General features: G+C 44.9%; 1 protein-coding gene across 3 annotated transcripts in view; it reads right to left on the reverse strand.

Annotated features, from left to right (window-relative positions):
- MEGF10 (multiple EGF like domains 10) overlaps positions 1–18,198 on the reverse strand; it is a 252,373-nt gene that overhangs the window by 115,626 nt on the left and 118,549 nt on the right. For all 3 annotated transcript variants that reach the window (XM_033928980.1, XM_033928978.1, XM_033928979.1), the window contains exons 6-7: positions 7,255–7,501; positions 3,702–3,822 (exon numbers count right to left, since the gene is read on the reverse strand). In XM_033928980.1, the coding sequence (XP_033784871.1) occupies positions 3,702–3,822; positions 7,255–7,501 (368 nt within the window). The remainder of the gene's footprint in view (positions 1–3,701; positions 3,823–7,254; positions 7,502–18,198) is intronic.

An 18,198-nucleotide genomic window follows, 5' to 3' on the forward strand; every position in this document is an offset into this window, starting at 1 on the left:
GGTAACCCCTTTTTATCCTGCGGTTAGCACGCAATAGTGTTTACTGTAGCTTAGTAGAAGGTCCCCTAAGACTCCAAAGATACTGAGGAAGGAGGAGAGCTGATGGATGAAGCATCAGTTAATTTAACAGCTGTTTTTAGAGATGCCTCACAATGGTGACCTTTTACTAAGGCGCGCTAGTGCGTTTTAGCGCGCGTGCTAAATGCTAACGCGCCCATAGGATATAATGGACACATTAGCATGCATTAGCATTTAGCGTGAGCTAAAACGCACTAGCGTGCCTAGTAAAAGGACCCCAATGTGATTTCCAAAACAGCTATATAAAAAAAAAAATAATTTCAACATAAGGATGCAATTTTTTCTGTCAAATCATTAATATTTTTCCTGATGTTTTCAGGGCATGACAGGTGCAGAGGAGAAAGTTTTTGACTCTGAAGCCTAAAGTGTTTCAGCTGGGTGCAACTCTTTTTTTTTTTTTTTTAAATAATAGCACATAAGAACATAAGAATAGCCTTACTGGGTCAGACCAATGGTCCATCAAGCTCAGTAGCCCGTTCTCACGGTGGCCAATCCAGGTCACTAGTACCTGGCCAAAACCCAAGGAGTATCAACCGATCCAGGGCTACTGAACCCAGAGCAAGCAGTGGCTTCCCCCATGTCTTTCTCAATAACAGACTATGGACTTTTCCTCCAGGAACTTCTCCAAACCTTTCTTAAAACTAGCTATACTATTCGCTCTTAGCACATCCTCTGGCAATGCGTTCCAGAGCTTAACTATTCTGAGTGAAAAAATAAAATTTCCTCCTATTGGTTTTAAAAGTATTTCCCTGTAACTTCATCGAGTGTCCCATAATCTTTGTAATTTTTAATGGAGTGAAAAATCGATATCTATCAAGGGAAAAGCTATACCTTTTTTTTGACCCATTGTAATTGGGATATTCTCTACTGGGGAAATGAAGTAGACAGGTGGTCATGTGTTATGATTTACTTTTCCTGTACTTTTCTTAGTGGTTAAATTGATTGATTGGGCTTTAAATATAGATTGAAACCTAAATATTGCTATTTTTGCGATAATTTTCTTCTTCTTTCTTCACTTCTTGATATGGACTATAATAGCTATTGCATTCTTTGCTTATTGCTTGTAATATTGCATATTTTTCTTTTATTGCACTTTGATAATTGAATAATAGAGTAAAAAAAAAAAAAATAAGGCTACAACTTTGTACTGTACATAGCCTCCTAATGAAATTCTGAAAGATGCTGGGTAGAATAGTTTCTTTTTCTGTCTCCCAAGTCAAACCAGCTCTGCTAAAGCACACGACTCTGTAACTAAACCACACTGTAGGCCCCACATTTGACTGTGAATATAATGAATTCACATTATATCAAGTCTACAGGATAATATCTAATACCTAAATGAACTGGGATCCAACCCTTGACTGTGTTATATTGAAAAGCAGTATGTGGGGGTCTACAAGATGGATACCTTTTCTCCCCAATTAGGACAACACTGCAATTGCTAATTTAGGGGCGGTAAGCACTACCTGTGTGCTTACCGCAGGTTAAAATGCACTACTAAGGGGTCCACTCATAAGAACATAAGAGTTGCCTCCGCTGAGGCAGACCATAGGCCCATCTTGACCAGTGGTCCGCACCCGCGGCGGCCCATCAGGCCTATTGCCTGAAACAGCGGTCCCTGTCTAATTTTATAACTTACCTCTACCTCTATTCTAATCTGTACCCTTCTATCCCTTTGTCCTCCAAGTACCTATCCAAAGCTTCTTTGAATCCCTGTAGCGTGTTCCTACTTACTACATCCTCCGGCAGCGCATTCCATGTATCCACCACCCTCTGTGTGAAGAAGAACTTTCTGGCGTTTGATCTAAACCTCTCCCCTTTCAATTTCTCTGAGTGCCCCCTTGTACTTGTGGTTCCCCTTAATTTGAAAAGTCTGTCCCTGTCTATTTTTTCTATACCCTTCATGATCTTGAAGGTTTCTATCATGTCTCCTCTAAGTCTCCGCTTTTCCAGGGAGAAGAGCCCCAACTTTTTCAGTCTGTCAGTATATGAGAGGTCCTCCATGCCCTTTATTAGTTTAGTTGCTCTTCTCTGGACTTTCTCAAGTACTGTCATGTCCTTCTTCAGGTGCGGCGACCAGTACTGAACACAGTACTCCAGGTGCGGTCGCACCATTGCACGATACAGTGGCAGGATGACTTCCTTCGTCCTGGTCGTGATACCCTTTTTAATGATACCCAACATTTTTTTTGCTTTCCTTGAGGCTGAGGCGCACTGCGCCGACGCCTTCAATGTGGTGTCCACCATCAAGTGTCTCTCAATAATATTTGCATGTGCATGTGCTACCCATTATTCTAAAAAATTAATTTTAATTTTTTTAACATTGGGGTGTGCTGGGGGGACAGAGAGTGGGTGCAGCTGTGCTAATCAGGCATTGCTGCGTGCTAAGTGATTAGCACAGAATTAGCATGCGAGTCCTTATGCTCAAATTCTATATGTGGTGTAATGATCGGCAGCCACCCATGAAAGCAGTACCAATCGCATGTCAATCATGTGGCAGCGCCGTTTATGGAATCATGGCCACGTCACAGATAGATGCCAGAAATGCAGGCCAGAGTTTTCAGGGCCTACATTTCCAGATCCTACCTGTGGCGAGAATTGCAACTACAGAGGTGCCTATTGATGTCTAAGGGTACTTCCAGCGTTGACCATGCCTACTTTACTCTTAGGCACTGGTAGGCGCCTCCGTAGTTGCGGTTCTGATGCCGTTTATGGAGGCACCATCTTTTTTATGACCATTTGATTGCTTTTATACAACGTGATCAATTATTACATCGATTAAAGGCAATAAAACCAATTGCCTCTCCCCCCCCCCCTTTTTTTTTTTTTTACTAAGCCACGGTAGCAGTTTCTACCACTGCCTGGAGCGCTAAATGTTCCAATGCTCATAGGAATTCTATGAGCGTTGGAGCATTTAGCGTTCTAGGTCACAGTAGAAACCTCTACCATGGCTTAGTGTAAAGGTGGGGGAGGTAGGCTATGGTAGGGTGGCTATTGCCGCCTAACTTTCAGCAACTCTTTCAGAATCTGAGCCTTATTGCCTACATAAAATGTGTTGGTATGTGCTCACACAGTAATAGCCATATGCAAAGGGGAAAAATTAATAGGAATTTTGGCCATTTTCTGGGAAAGACCCGCTGGCTACTTTTTAGCGCTGTGTAGTAAAAGGGCCCCTTAATATCTTCCTGACATTCCCCCAAATTGTAACAGATACCTGTTTCACCCCCCAATGGACTGCACCTGTCATAAAAAATAAGCACTGCAACATTCTGTCACTTCATTCATTCACTAACTTCAGTTATTAAACACACAATTATGTACACGTTAAATCATCTGCTGATTTACAATGTTATAGTTTAGCAATGAGGTAACGACGCCTACAAAGAAGCAACAATAAAGGAGAGAGCATGCCAAAATGGCCGCACGCTAAAGTTATGTAATTAAATTACAACTACAGTAACTAGTACGCTGCAGTGATTAACCATGCTGTTCATTCTAATTACTCTTTTTATACAATTCACTACCACTGACATAGTTCAATGGGGTGATCGCTTTCAGCATTTGATTATTTCTCTATTGATTTGCATGGGGGAAAGAGGGATGTGGTTATGTATCAGGTTTACCTTCCAGCCAGCTGGGCAAGAACATTCTCCAGTGATGTGGTGACACACTCCGCCATTCTGGCATGGGCATCTTTCTTCACACTGTGGGCCATGTTTGCCAGGGGGGCAGAGATCTTCACAACTAAAAGATTAATGTATGAATGAGTAGAGGCAATCCGTGGGGTGAGGGCAGGGGGTTCTTTCGTGCCTTCATTGATATGAGTTGTATCCAAATTTCCAAGTTTTATTTAAAATTTGATAAAACACTTATAAAAATTTCTAACCGATTTACATTAAAAGGTTAAGGCAAAAAAGAAACAAAACACGTGGAGGGGTATAATTAAAAAAAAAAAAATCTAAGACCCCTTTTGGCCTAAGGCCTTAAACGTTGAAAGTAGAAGCAGGGAAAATGTCCATTATCATTAAAAAACATCCAAAAGGAAGATTTTTTTTATAATGGCCTGCCTCTACGTTCAGCTGTTTAAATGCTCCGACCTAACTGTCTACACTAACAACATCTAATCAACCTAAAAAAAGCCTAACTCCCAAACACCCAAAACAAGAGCTTTTAGGCAAAGGAGGAGCCAGTCCTTCGCCTAAAAGCTTGACTCTGTAACCAGTGTCTGCCAAAAACACCACCGGTTTCAGGATCCACCTCCCCTCCCCCCCCCCCCCCCCGACAACATCAGGGCAAGAGGTAACCCAAGCCCTCTTGCCCCATCGAGCCACAACCCCCCTCCCCGACAACGATCGTGGCAAGAGGGAGCCCAAGCCCTAGGTAAGCAATTTTGGAGGATTTGGTGGACTATAAGACCACAAATAATATAACATAACATTTAGGGTGTTCCTAAGTTGCCTATATGTGAGTCAAACAAGTGCTTCTTCATCACTTAGCATTGACCTGCACACCAAGCAATAGATTTAAATCTCCCTTTTGAAAAAGATTTAAATAAACCTTACTCGTTTATAAATATCTGCAAATTCCAATATAATGAAATCCAAATGATTCTACATTATGGGCCAGATGTAGTAAAGGGGTTTTACCTTGTATTGTCCATGGAAATAAATGTTTTGTATACCCATCTCTATGAGCTTAGCATTGAGAATCGTAGCAAAGCTAGATTGCATTGAATACAAGTTTGGTTATTTGCATAATTCTGAAATAGCAGGGCTTGAGGGTAATTGTAGATCTTGGGGCCAGACTCAGTATATGGCACTGAAAAAGAGGCACTGGGAAAAATCAGCACTCAGTTCTGTTCTGGAAAGGGTGCTCCAGGCTTAGCACCCCTTTCTAGAATAATACCTAGAAGGGATTCCTACATCCAACTTTGGGCCTGTGGACATATACCAGCTAAAACCTGATATAAATTCTGGTGCACAAGTTGGGCATGGATCCCCAGAATTCCATAACACTGTGCACATCTTTTATGAATGCCCCTAACCCAGTGGTGTAATAAGTGGGGGCAGACCACCCTGGGCGCCATCTTGGCAGGGACGCTGGCACGTCTCCTCCTCTCCACCCCCCTATATCTCTTGAAATGTTCACAGGTTCAAGCAGCATCTTCCACATCATGATTGCATTGGCCTCGGCTTCCTTCTGACATCACTTCCTGGTCGCGGGACCAGGATGTGACATCAGAAGGGAGCCGAGGCTGGCACGGGCAAGTGGAAGATGCTGCTCACACTGGTGAACATTTCAAGAGGTACACAGAGGAGTGCTTGAGCAGAGGGGAAGAGTGCACGGTATGGTAATGCCTGGCACCTCCCTCCCTTGCTACTCCTGTGGCCACACCCATTTTGGGGGTTGAATGCTATGGGATTTGGGCATCCAGGCTTATAGAATAGGGTGCAACCAGATGCACACTCAATCTTTAATTGGTACCAATAATTGATTGTTAGCATCCAATTATTGGTTTTAATTCAGTCACTATTCAACTAGGTTGAGCGTGCATCTTGGGATTGCACCCAAATTTGAGCACGCTTTATAGAATCTGGGGGATGGAGCCTAGGACAAAAGGGTGCGAAGGTATCTACTTAGACACTATTTTATAAAGAAAAGCAAGTGCCATCATGTGCCCGCATAAATTATGGTATTTTATAATCTAAAACCTTGATGCTATAAAAGATTCCTACAGTTAGACAACTAGATTGGCGCACCTAGCTGATCTAGGCACCTAACTTAAATTGAAAAGCTTAACTGGTGCCAATAATTGGCAATTAACACCTTTCTCTTATATCGCTTTCACTCCACAATCCTGTCATCACCCAATATCTCTCTTTTACTTCTTTCACCATCATTATTTCTTCCATATCCAGTCACCTCGTTCCTTCCCTAACCAGCTATTCTCCAACTAGCTCTCACAACCCAGATAGCCAGTCATCCATTCCCAAACCTCCCCCCCCCCCCCACATGTAGCCAGCTACACTCTTACAACTAAGAAGGTCAGCCAATCGCCTCCAAAATTCCACTCCACCCTCACCCTAAATCCATCTCCCCTCCTACTAGTGATTTTTCTCAGCCACTGCACAGCCAGGCAGCCATCCATACAGGGCAAGAAAACCCCAGGAATCAGAGAGCAATTTCTAACCATCATGGTGATTTTTTTTTTTTTTTTTTTTTTAATTTCTTTATTGATATTTTGAACTTGACAATGTCAAGATACATACCTATGCCCTCACATGAGTTTTGCAATTCTAAGAACAGTTTGCAGAGCAAAGTTCAGGTTGGTTCAAGTACTATATAGATCATTTAATAACAGTCACAGTAACAGTTATATATTCCCCATAATATATACTAATTTAGATCAGCAATTAAATAGATCTGCAGATAAAGTCATTTTAAATATAGCAATTCTATAAACTGATGCCAAGATTTAGGTACCCTAATGCCATGTCCCGAGAGTGAAATCTAGAATAGCATCTTGTTACCAGGATGCCCTTACAGAATACTAGTTTAAGGTGGCATTGGTACTCCTAAAGGGTAGGAATCAACAGTTACACCAAGTTAATGACAATAGTATTGGCACCTAATTGTGCTCTGAAATGTGCGTAACTTATAGTATTTTATAAGTCAGTGGTTCCCAACCCTGTCCTGGAGGACCGCCAGTCAGGTTTTCAGGACAGCCCTAATGAATATGCTTGGAGCAGATTTGCATGCCTGTCTCCTCCATTATATGCAGATCTCTCTCATGCATATTCATTAGGGCTATCCTAAAAACCTGACTGGCTGGTGGTCCTTCAGGACAGGGTTGGGAACCACTGGAATAAGTTATCTCAAAGACACACCCATGACCTGCCCATACTGTGCTCATATTTGCACCCCTTCACCCTTAAGTGTTAAGTGATTTTGGCATGTACTTTATAGAATAGCATCCAGCCCTTACACACATTAATACCAATTAATGACGTTATTTATGTGCACAAGTGCATCTGTTCTATAAATTGGTGCATATAAAGGGCACATCTTATAAAATTGTCCTCAGAGCTTATATGGATAATACAAAGGAATACCAAACTATGCCCATCTGTGCCAACCAGCACCTATATCTAAATTCACCTTAATACTTGTACTTACAAAGCTCCAGTGTAGCCAGGAGGACATGTGCATTCACCAGTCACATGATCACAGGTAGCACCATTTTGGCACTGACATTTTTGATGGCAATCATTTCCATATGTTCCTTGGTTGCAGCGCTCTTCACAGCGCCAGCCCTTGAACCCAGCGGCACAGTGGCAGGCTCCTGTGATGGGATTACATAAGGCTCCATTTTTGCACTGGCAGCGGCTACTGCAGTGAGGTCCCCAATGATGACTATCACAGGCTGTGGGATGGAAAAAGAGAATATTATGGGCCCCGTAGACATAGAATGAGAAAAACCCCATGAAAATCGGGGATTATGAAATGCCTATGGTTAAAACAGGGTCTAAAGCAGTTCAGGGAATGATCATGAGAGCATGCTTAAATCTTCTCTGCATCTTACAAAGTTACATAAATTACTTACTTAGGCAACTGGTTAGGCTGAGAGATCAGAAGTTTACCAAGTTCAGCTGTCTAATTTTCTAACAATTGATCATATTTGCTATTTCTAAGAGAAGATGATAAAACACTACTGGACACTGGATACAATCACCCTGAGGTCTCCTTCCTACTTTATAGCCTTCAGTATCATTACTTCTTCTTCTGCAGTCCAAATATATACTTCTATGTTCTTTAGCTCTGACGCTTATCTACCAAGCAATCAATAACTCCTTTAGTTTCATTAGAGTGCTACTCATTCTATCTGCTCCCTCAGGCATTTCCACTCTATGGAAGATCCCAGGGTTAGATGCCTCATTTCTCCTCAATATCGCTCACAAATATATTGAAAAGAACTGAACCCTGAGACACTGCACTTACCACCGTTCTTCCTTTAGAATAAAAACTCTATGCTCTGCCATCTATCCTTCAGCCATTTTCTAATCCAGTCCACCGCCTTAGTCCTACCTCTGGATTGCTCAATTTAACTTGCTTCATATTAGATGAAGAGAATAAATTGAGAACTGAATACATGTGCACACCTTACTATAAGAAAAAAAAGGCTTCTGAATCACCAGAATGAAGTTCATATACATATGAAATTAATTTTACAAATGTTATTTTATGTATGATGACCAAGAGGTTCCATTTAAGTGTTCCTGTCCATGCCACTGCTCCCTTGAAGTGGTCTGTTGCAGTGTTTCTCATTTTGGTCTTGGAGTACTGCCTGGCCAGCCAGGTTTTCAGGATATCTACAATGAGTATGCATAAATTTGAAATGCATACACTGCCTCCCTTATATGCAAATTTCTTTCATGCATATTCATTGTAGATATCTTGAATACCTGACTGGCAAGGGGATACTCCAGAACCAGGAGCTGAGAAACACTGGTCTAGTGGCCTCTTCGGGGGCAAAAATTACCCCACTTGTTCCTACCCATGCACTGCTCCAAAATCAAATGGCTGCCAGGACCTCCCATGGCAATCTCGTGAGGCTGATTCCAATTGCAAAAATGGCTGCTTGGATCTCCTGCGGCGGCAGCCATTTTGCAAGTAGAAATAAAACAGAAAGGAAAAAGTTCTCTGCCCATGCTAGTTCCAATCAGAAAATGGCTTCTGGGATCGCCTGTGGTAGGCATGGTAACCATTTACGTTGGAGCAGAAACAAGTGGGGTCAATTCCTGCCCCTGAAGAAGCCACAAGCCCACCAGGGCTACTTCGAGGAAGCAGCAGCATGGGGCAGGAACAAGTGGATACATTTCTGCTCCTGAAGAGGCCAACAGACCTTCAGGGCTTCACTAAGGTAGTCACAGGAAGGGTCTATGGTTCCTACATGTGATTGGGCAGGAAAGAGATGTGAGAGAATGATTGCAGGAGAGGGGTTTTATGGTTGGGCGATGGAGTGGGGAGGGCAATTTTGTTTCAGTTTTGGCTTCTACCAAAACTGAGCAGCCAATTTTCGTCGCAGCTTTGGTTTTGTCAGAAACCAACGATCATGGGTTTGGTCAGGCTCTAGAAGGGTCCCTTTCCACTGATGTAGTAAGGTATACCGACTCTGAAAATGTGCCACAGTTCCATTTAACCATCTTTCCTTCCCAAGCACTATTCAGTATGAGTGACAACATTCCATTACTAGCCCCCTTAAAGTCACTGGAATGGCCTGGTGGCAAATCTACTACTACTACTACTACTACTATTATTTCTAGAGCACTATCAGACGTATGCAGCACTGTACAGAGTCACAAAGGAGACCCTGCTCGAATGAGCTTACAATCTAAACAATCAAGACAGACAAACAGGATGCCAAGGTAAGGGTTACAGTTAGATGGGATGGTTAAACTGCTAGCTAGGGTGGTGAGCAAAGGGCAGAAGGGAGTAAGGTTATGAGTTGAAGGCTCTCTCAAAAAGGTAGGTTTTCAGCCTACTTTTAAACAAGGGAAAGGGTGTGGCGGACGGATTCATGTAGTTTGTTTCAGGCATATGGGGCAGTGGGATGAAAGGCATGAAGTATGGAATTGGAAGTGGAGGAGAAGAGTACAGATAAAAGCAATTTGTCTGAGGAACGAAATTCCTGGGGAGGTGTATAAGGAAAGACAAGAGAGATACTGAGGAGCTGCAGAACAAATACATTTGTTGATTAAAAATAGGAGCTTGGACTGCAAAGATGGATAGGAAGCCAGTGAAGTGATTTGAGGAGAGGGGTAAGGTACGTGCAGCGAGATTGGCAGAAGATAATGCTCTTAATTCTGCTCTGTGAGTCTCTGGACTTTTAAGGAAGTGGGTCTAATGGGATGCTGGCTTTCAAACTGTGTAGTGCTTGGAGGTGAAACCAGTAAATTAGTCCAGGCTAGAAATCGCAGTTCTGAACCTTCTATGCTAGGTTTTGTCACGCATGCTTGCCTTACCAATTTTGCCACGTCATGTCATACTATGTTACCTATGCTTTGTAATACCATGTTTGCTGTGCTATGTTTTGCCGTATTATGCTCACCATATCATGTTTTGTCACACTATGTTTACCATGCTCTGTTAACTTTGTTTTGCCATCCCTGTCAGACAATGTTTGCCGTGCTATCTCCTACCATGCTATGTCTGAGAGTGTGGCGCAGGGGTTGAAATTGCAGCCTCGGCAAGCTGGAGTTGTGGGTTCGAGTCTGCGCTGTTCCTTGTGACCCTGGGCAGGTCACTTGGTTCTCCATTGCCACAGGTATATTAGATAGATTGTGAGCCCACTGGGACAGACAGGGAAAATGCTTGAATACCTGGATAAATTAATGTAAACCGTTCTGAGCTCCCCTAGAATGGTGTAGAAAATTGAATAAATAAATAAATGAACCTCAAGGTTTACTTAAACTTACATGGATGATTTAGAAAATATGGGACTATTTCTTAACATAAACTGTACACCATCCGTAGTAGAATAAACACATGGCATTTTCAAAACATATGTCTAAGTCTGATTTGGACGTATGGCGCTAGACATCCAAAGTTGGCAGTAAGAAAATGCCTATTTTTGAAAGGCAAACCACCTTATTATGTTTAGAAATAATTTTTATTTTTAAATCTGGATTAGAGAATGACACAGTGACAAAATTCATCACCGTTCCCGTCCCCGCGGATAACCGCGGGAAACCATCTTCATGTCATTCTTTAAGGAGAGAGGGAAGAATCATTACATTACATTACATTACATTAGTGATTTCTATTCCGCTTGTACCTTGCGGTTCAAAGCGGATTACATAAGAAGAAGCTGGACATTTCCAGGAGGGTACATGACATTTAGGGTAAGACATAGTTACAGAATGAGTATAGACTTGGTAACATTGGATGAAAGCAGTTATATTACATTACATATCAAATATTTTTCCAGGCGTTGGTAGGTAATATGGATCGGTAGGATGAATTAGGTTTTTATTATTTTTTTATTTTTTTTTTTTGTCGGTTGAGGATATGGTGTCAGGGGGTGGGTAACCTGGTCGGTGTATGTGGAAGAGGAGATTAGGTGTTTTGAATATGCTTTTTGAAAAGTAGCGTTTTGATTTCTTTGCGGAATGCTTTGAAGTCAGATGTTGAGGTTAACAATCTGGTTATGGAGGGTTCGAGTTTTGCTGCATGCGTTGCTATGAGGTTATCGTAGAGCTTTTTACGATGAGTGCCGTTGAGTGGTGGGTATGAGAATGGTGTCAATGTTCTTCTTATTCTGGGTGGAAGGTTACGGTGTAGGCGATCGATTAGATAGGCAGGTGCTGTACCGTTGAGTACTTTGAAGATTAGACAGTATAGTTTGAATTGGATTCTGGCTCTAATCGGTAGCCAATGTGAGTCTAGGTAGGCGTTAGTTATGTGGTCATATTTTCCGAGGGAATAGATTAGTCTGAGAGCCGTGTTCTGAATGGTCTGTAGTTTTTTGATCATTTTTGTAGGACATGGTAGATATAGGATATTGCAGTAGTCCACAAGTCCTAGTACCAGGGATTGAACAATGATCCTGTAGTGTTCTTTGTCGAAGAATTTTCTTATTTTTCGTAAGTTGCGCATTGTGAAGAATGCTTTTTGGGTAGTTTTGTTGATTTGAGTCTGCATGGTGCAGCATCTATCTATCAGCACTCCCAGGATTTTGAGGGAGGTCTGGATTGGGTATTTGGTAGTTTTGATTTCCAGGTCTGTTATGGATGGGATTTTGTCCGTTTCAAGCATTAAGAATTTGGTTTTGTCCGAGTTTAGTTTTAATTTGTGGTTTGTCATCCATTTTTCTACTTCGTCCAGTATTGTTTCCAAGTGTCCAGTTGCGGAGTTGTCTTGGGTTTCGAAGGGGAGGAGGATAGTTATGTCGTCTGCGTAACTGAAGGATGTTACATTTAGGTTGTCTAGAGTGGTACCAAGGGAAGAGATGTAGAGGTTGAATAGAATGGGTGAAAGGGGAGAACCCTGAGGGACTCCACATGGATTAGACCATGTGTTGGATTTCGTATCGTTTATCTTAACTCTGTAAGTTCTTGTTTTAAGGTATCCTTGGAACCAGTTGTACACCACCCCTGAGATCCCTATTGCATCAAGTATCTGGAGTAGTATGGTATGATCAACTAGATCAAAGGCTGCGGAAAGATCTAGTTGGATAATTAGGATCCTATGACCTTTACTGAGGTGTTGTCGGGCTATGTCCAGTAGTGTTGCTAGTAGAGTTTCCGTGCTGTGGTAAGATCTAAATCCTGATTGGGATGAGTGAAGAATATTGTGGTCAGCTAGGTAGTTAGAGAGGTATTGAGCCACAAGTCCTTCAATCAGCTTGACATAGAGTGGGATCGAAGCGATCGGTCTGTAGTTGGTAGGTGTGTCTACAGGACCTTTTTGGTCTTTCAGTATGGGTGTGATTATGATCTCTCCTAGATCTTGTGGGAATTGGCCTTCTATGAGAGTGCTTTGTATCCACTGCATGAGGCTGGTTTTGAATTTAGGGGAGGCATTTGTGAGTAGATACGATGGGCAGTTGTTCAAGTCGCATGAGGTGTGGCTGTATTTTTTATATAGTCGGTTCAGTTCAGGCCATTGTAGAGTTGGGAAGGTGGTCCATGTTCTGTCTGCTGTTATGGCTTCTTCTGTTGTGGGGGTAGTTATTAACTCGTTGAGTATGGTAGTTGAGTTGTTGAAGGTAATTCTGATTTTGATGATCTTGAGTTTGAAATGGTCAGCTAGTTGGGAAGCTGTTGGAGTTTTGTTGCCTTGAGTGGCAAGGTATGGGTTTGTGTCTGTAAGTTTTTTTACTAAGTTGAAGAGTGTTTTTGTGTCGGGGTTGTTTGTGCCAATTAGTTTAGTGTAGTATGTTTTGCGCTTTTCCTTAAGTTTGTTGTTATATAGTTTGATTTGGGTTCTCCAAGCGGATTTGGTTTGGTCATTTCTCTTTTTTTCTCCAAGATCTTTCAAGTTGTCTGCAATGCCTTTTTAGTAGGTGGAGTTCTGAGTCGAACCACTTGTCTGATGGTCTGCAGGTTCTGTGTTTGGTTTTTTCTGGGGCGAGCTCATTCAAGGTTGTTTCGCTTAGGGAGCGCCAGTGTTTTGCGAAGTCTGAAGGGTCTGTGGGGTCAAGTGCTGGGTCCACTTTGTCCCAGAATGTGGCTGGTTCAATTTTCTTTCTAGATTTGAAGGTTGTTTTGGGGGGCATAGATTTTGTGTTATTTTGAGGCCAGTTGATAGTGAAGGTGTATTTATGGTGGTCTGACCATAGAGAGGGATGCCATGTACCATTGGTGATGTGAATATTTGGGGAGTGTAGGTTATGAGGTGTGAATGCTGCTATGTCAAGTTGGTGGCCTTTATTGTGCGTGGGTTCCGGATTGAGGACCTGGAAGGATAGGGCGTCAAGGTATGAGAGTATTTCGTTTGCTTGTTTGGATGTGTGGTCTTCGAGGTGGAGATTAATGTCTCCTAGGAGCAAGTTGTATGAGGAGGATAGAGAGTTCTGGAATAAGAATTCTTCAAGATCGTGTTTTGAGGTGTTCCATTTTCCTGGAGTGATGTAGCATAGCAGACAGTTCAAGGTGCCTGTGAGTGTGTTGTCAGATAGTTGGCATGCAAGAAGGTCTAAGTGAGGGGTTGATTGTTTGTGTAGCACTTTTAGGTTGAGATTGTTTTTTACTAGAATCGCTAGGCCACCCCCTCGTTTGTTTTCTCGACATACCATTTCTACTTTGTAACCTGTGGGGCAGAATTCGGTTATGCATGGGTCCATGTTGGATGTTAGCCAGGTTTCGGCTAGGAAGAGACAGTTTAGTTGTTCTTTGATTATCCAGTCTTTGATTAGATTTGCTTTTGGGTTTATTGACCTTAAATTCATGTAGGCACAGGTTAGCGAGGTGTATTTTGTGTTGGAGTTAAGGTTGCGATTGAGGTAGAGGATGTTATTTGCTGGTGCTTGTGCTTGTTGTTTTTGCGAGGTAGTATTATGTTTTGGTGGAGGTCGTTTTCCCCAGACCGTGGGAATGTGGTCTAGGCTGGTCAGTGGGCAGGATGTTAGGGTTCTGGTGGTGTGGATTTTTCTGGGTGGATGTGGTTGTCTGAAGGTTGATGTCAGAATTGGGATGGGTGATGTGTGATATCCTGTGGTTTGCCAGTTTGAAGTGAGTAGAGAGAGTATTAGGAGGGCAAGTGTGATTTTGTATGCGTGATTTTCCATTTTGTTTGTGTGGTGGATGATTCTTTGGATCTAGTAACTCTTTGGTTAGAGTTGAGGCAATGGTGTTAGAGTTTATGAGAGGGATTTTTTGAAGAAGGTGAGAGTTTCTGATCGCTCTCCTCTCTGGTGAAGGTAATCGCCTATGTGTTTAGACACAACTTGTGGTGGCATTTGATGAATCTGGTCCCTCGCAGATTGGGGAGAGGGGCGGCGTGGGCTGGACTCTAAAAACTAATGACCGCGCTGCAGGGGGTGGAATTGGGTCCCTCACTGGTCGGGGGAGAGGTACGGAGCAGGGCTCCCACGCTGCCTCTCCTCTGCTGGGCTCTGAAAAACAAAAGTTTGCTGCTGCAGGGGGTGAAATCTGGTCCCTCGCTGGTCGGGGGGAGGGGTGGAGCAGGGCTCCCACGCTGCCTCTCCTCTGCTGGGCTCTGGAGGAAATGAAAGTCCGCTGCTGCAGGGGATGATATCAGGTCTTTTGCTGGTCGGGGAGGGGGGCGGAGCAGGGCTCCCACGCTTCCTCTCCTCTGCTGGGCTCTGAAATTAAGAGTTCTCGATGCAGGGGGTGAAATCGGGTCCCTTGCTGGTCGGGGGGAGGGGCGGAGCAGGGCTCCCACGCTGCCTCTCCTCTGCTGGGCTCTGAAAACAAAGTCTGCTGCTGCAGGGGGTGAATCGCTGGTCGGGGAAGGGGCGGAGCAGGGCTCTTAAAACGCGCTTCCTCTCCTCTGCTGGGCTCTGGAGGAAATGGAAGTCCGCTGCTGCAGGGGATGATATCGGGTCTTTTGCTGGTCGGGCAGGGGGGCGGAGCAGGGCTCCCACGCTTCCTCTCCTCTGCTGGGCTCTGAAATTAAGAGTTCTCGCTGCAGGGGGTGAAATCGGGTCCCTTGCTGGTCGGGGGGAGGGGCGGAGCAGGGCTCCCACGCTGCCTCTCCTCTGCTGGGCTCTGAAAACAAAGTCTGCTGCTGCAGGGGGTGAATCGCTGGTCGGGGGAGGGGCGGAGCAGGGCTCTTAAAACGCGCTTCCTCTCCTCTGCTGGGCTCTGGAGGAAATGGAAGTCCGCTGCTGCAGGGGATGATATCGGGTCTTTTGCTGGTCGGGGAGGGGGGCGGAGCAGGGCTCCCACGCTTCCTCTCCTCTGCTGGGCTCTGAAATTAAGAGTTCTCGCTGCAGGGGTGAAATCGGGTCCCTTGCTGGTCGGGGGGAGGGGCGGAGCAGGGCTCCCACGCTGCCTCTCCTCTGCTGGGCTCTGAAAACAAAGTCTGCTGCTGCAGGGGGTGAACCGCTGGTCGGGGGAGGGGCGGAGCAGGGCTCTTAAAACGCGCTTCCTCTCCTCTGCTGGGCTCTGGAGGAAATGGAAGTCCGCTGCTGCAGGGGATGATATCGGGTCTTTTGCTGGTCGGGGAGGGGGGCAGAGCAGGGCTCCCACGCTTCCTCTCCTCTGCTGGGCTCTGAAATTAAGAGTTCTCGCTGCAGGGGGTGAAATCGGGTCCCTTGCTGGTCGGGGGGAGGGGCGGAGCAGGGCTCCCACGCTGCCTCTCCTCTGCTGGGCTCTGAAAACAAAGTCTGCTGCTGCAGGGGGTGAATCGCTGGTCGGGGGAGCGGCGGAGCAGGGCTCTTAAAACGCGCTTCCTCTCCTCTGCTGGGCTCTGGAGGAAATGGAAGTCCGCTGCTGCAGGGGATGATATCGGGTCTTTTGCTGGTCGGGGAGGGGGGGCGGAGCAGGGCTCCCACGCTTCCTCTCCTCTGCTGGGCTCTGAAATTAAGAGTTCTCGCTGCAGGGGGTGAAATCGGGTCCCTTGCTGGTCGGGGGGAGGGGCGGAGCAGGGCTCCCATGCTGCCTCTCCTCTGCTGGGCTCTGAAAACAAAGTCTGCTGCTGCAGGGGGTGAATCGCTGGTCGGGGGAGGGGCGGAGCAGGGCTCTTAAAACGCGCTTCCTCTCCTCTGCTGGGCTCTGGAGGAAATGGAAGTCCGCTGCTGCAGGGGATGATATCGGGTCTTTTGCTGGTCGGGGAGGGGGGCGGAGCAGGGCTCCCACGCTTCCTCTCCTCTGCTGGGCTCTGAAATTAAGAGTTCTCGCTGCAGGGGGTGAAATCGGGTCCCTTGCTGGTCGGGGGGAGGGGCGGAGCAGGGCTCCCACGCTGCCTCTCCTCTGCTGGGCTCTGAAAACAAAGTCTGCTGCTGCAGGGGGTGAATCGCTGGTCGGGGGAGGGGCGGAGCAGGGCTCTTAAAACGCGCTTCCTCTCCTCTGCTGGGCTCTGGAGGAAATGGAAGTCCGCTGCTGCAGGGGATGATATCGGGTCTTTTGCTGGTCGGGGAGGGGGGCGGAGCAGGGCTCCCACGCTTCCTCTCCTCTGCTGGGCTCTGAAATTAAGAGTATAATTGGGCACAACCACTGACCCGCAAGCTTTGCTTTGAAAAATGCTGGTGTAGAAGGACCGAGGTTGAAATAGACACTAGAAAATGACATGGGATTATTTCCCGCGGTTATCCGCGGGGACGGGGACGGTGATGAATTTTGTCACCGTGTCATTCTCTAATCTGGATCTCCAGATAAGGATGCCCAGAGTGCCAGGACATCTATCTTTATACCACATTTTGAACCAAAATTTTGTCCATGTCCCAAACACCCAGAGCAAGACCATTTGGACGTGAGAGGGGCCAGTCCGATAATGGATTAGCCACCCAGACATGGCAACAGAGCAGTGGGGCACCTTAGAAGGCTCTGCTGTGAACTTCACATGAAGGGTGCCAGATAAACATCTCATAAGAACTCCTATATAGGTTATGGTGAAACCCCCCCCCAAAAAAAAACACCCCACTATACTCACCAGTCTACAACTCCAATAGCCCTTATGGCTGTAGGTGGCCCCTATATGGCAGTAGAGTAGGGTTTTGTGGGGGTTTTTGTGGGCTCACATTTTCCACCATGAATGTTGTGGTTAGAGTGGCTTATGGGACTTGCTACTCCTCTCTATGATTCACTAGCCCACTCACCAGGCTACTTAAGACACCTGTGTGCAGCTGTACTAGGCTTTTCTATAGAAGGTGCTGATGTTCGGGAGACAGGTATGTACGTTTGTATTCTGATCTTTGTGGATGTGAGGGGGTCCATGAGCACTGGGGGAGTGTGGGGGTGTCTTTCTATTTATTTAGAGACAGAGGTCCAACAAATACCCAAAACTGTAATGGTCATCTAACCTCTAATCCAAAGGCACAGAAGGAAAAGAATAAAAGCCTTAATTAAAGTCAACCATCATCTTTTGGATGGATATATATTGTTTATTCTTCCGAAAATGATTGCAACCTATCTACAGCTCCATACAGAAAAAAACATCTTTGGAAACAACAAGCAATTGTATGGCATTTTCATTTGTGGGAAAGAAAAACTTGAAATGTATCATTTAGCCTACTGGTGGTTCTTGAAGATAAATCTTACCCCTCCCATTGAAAACAACCCCTGTGCATGCATTGTGTCAGAGCAAACGAGGACACAGGTAGAAGTGATCAAAAAGAACTTCCAAGCATACTCATAGCTGAATATGTTGCCTGTACACTTCTCCCTCCGTTTTCGCTGTGATAGGGGATTAACAGAACCGCAAATACTGAAAAACCACGAATAACTTTTTTATATGTTATGTGCTGTTTACTATTAAAATCCATCGTGAATATGGTGAAAGCGCAAATAACATGGTGGGAGACCTGGCCTGTTCCTGAAGGAGAGGCAAAACATGGTGAACAAAGTGCTGGAAATCAGCAATTTTCTCTGTAAACGCTTGGAATCAGCGATTTGTCTATGCAAGCTGATGTAATTTGGGGGGAGGAGCCAACAAGCT

This window comes from Geotrypetes seraphini, chromosome 1 (assembly GCF_902459505.1).
Source record: "Geotrypetes seraphini chromosome 1, aGeoSer1.1, whole genome shotgun sequence".
Taxonomy (NCBI): domain Eukaryota; kingdom Metazoa; phylum Chordata; class Amphibia; order Gymnophiona; family Dermophiidae; genus Geotrypetes; species Geotrypetes seraphini.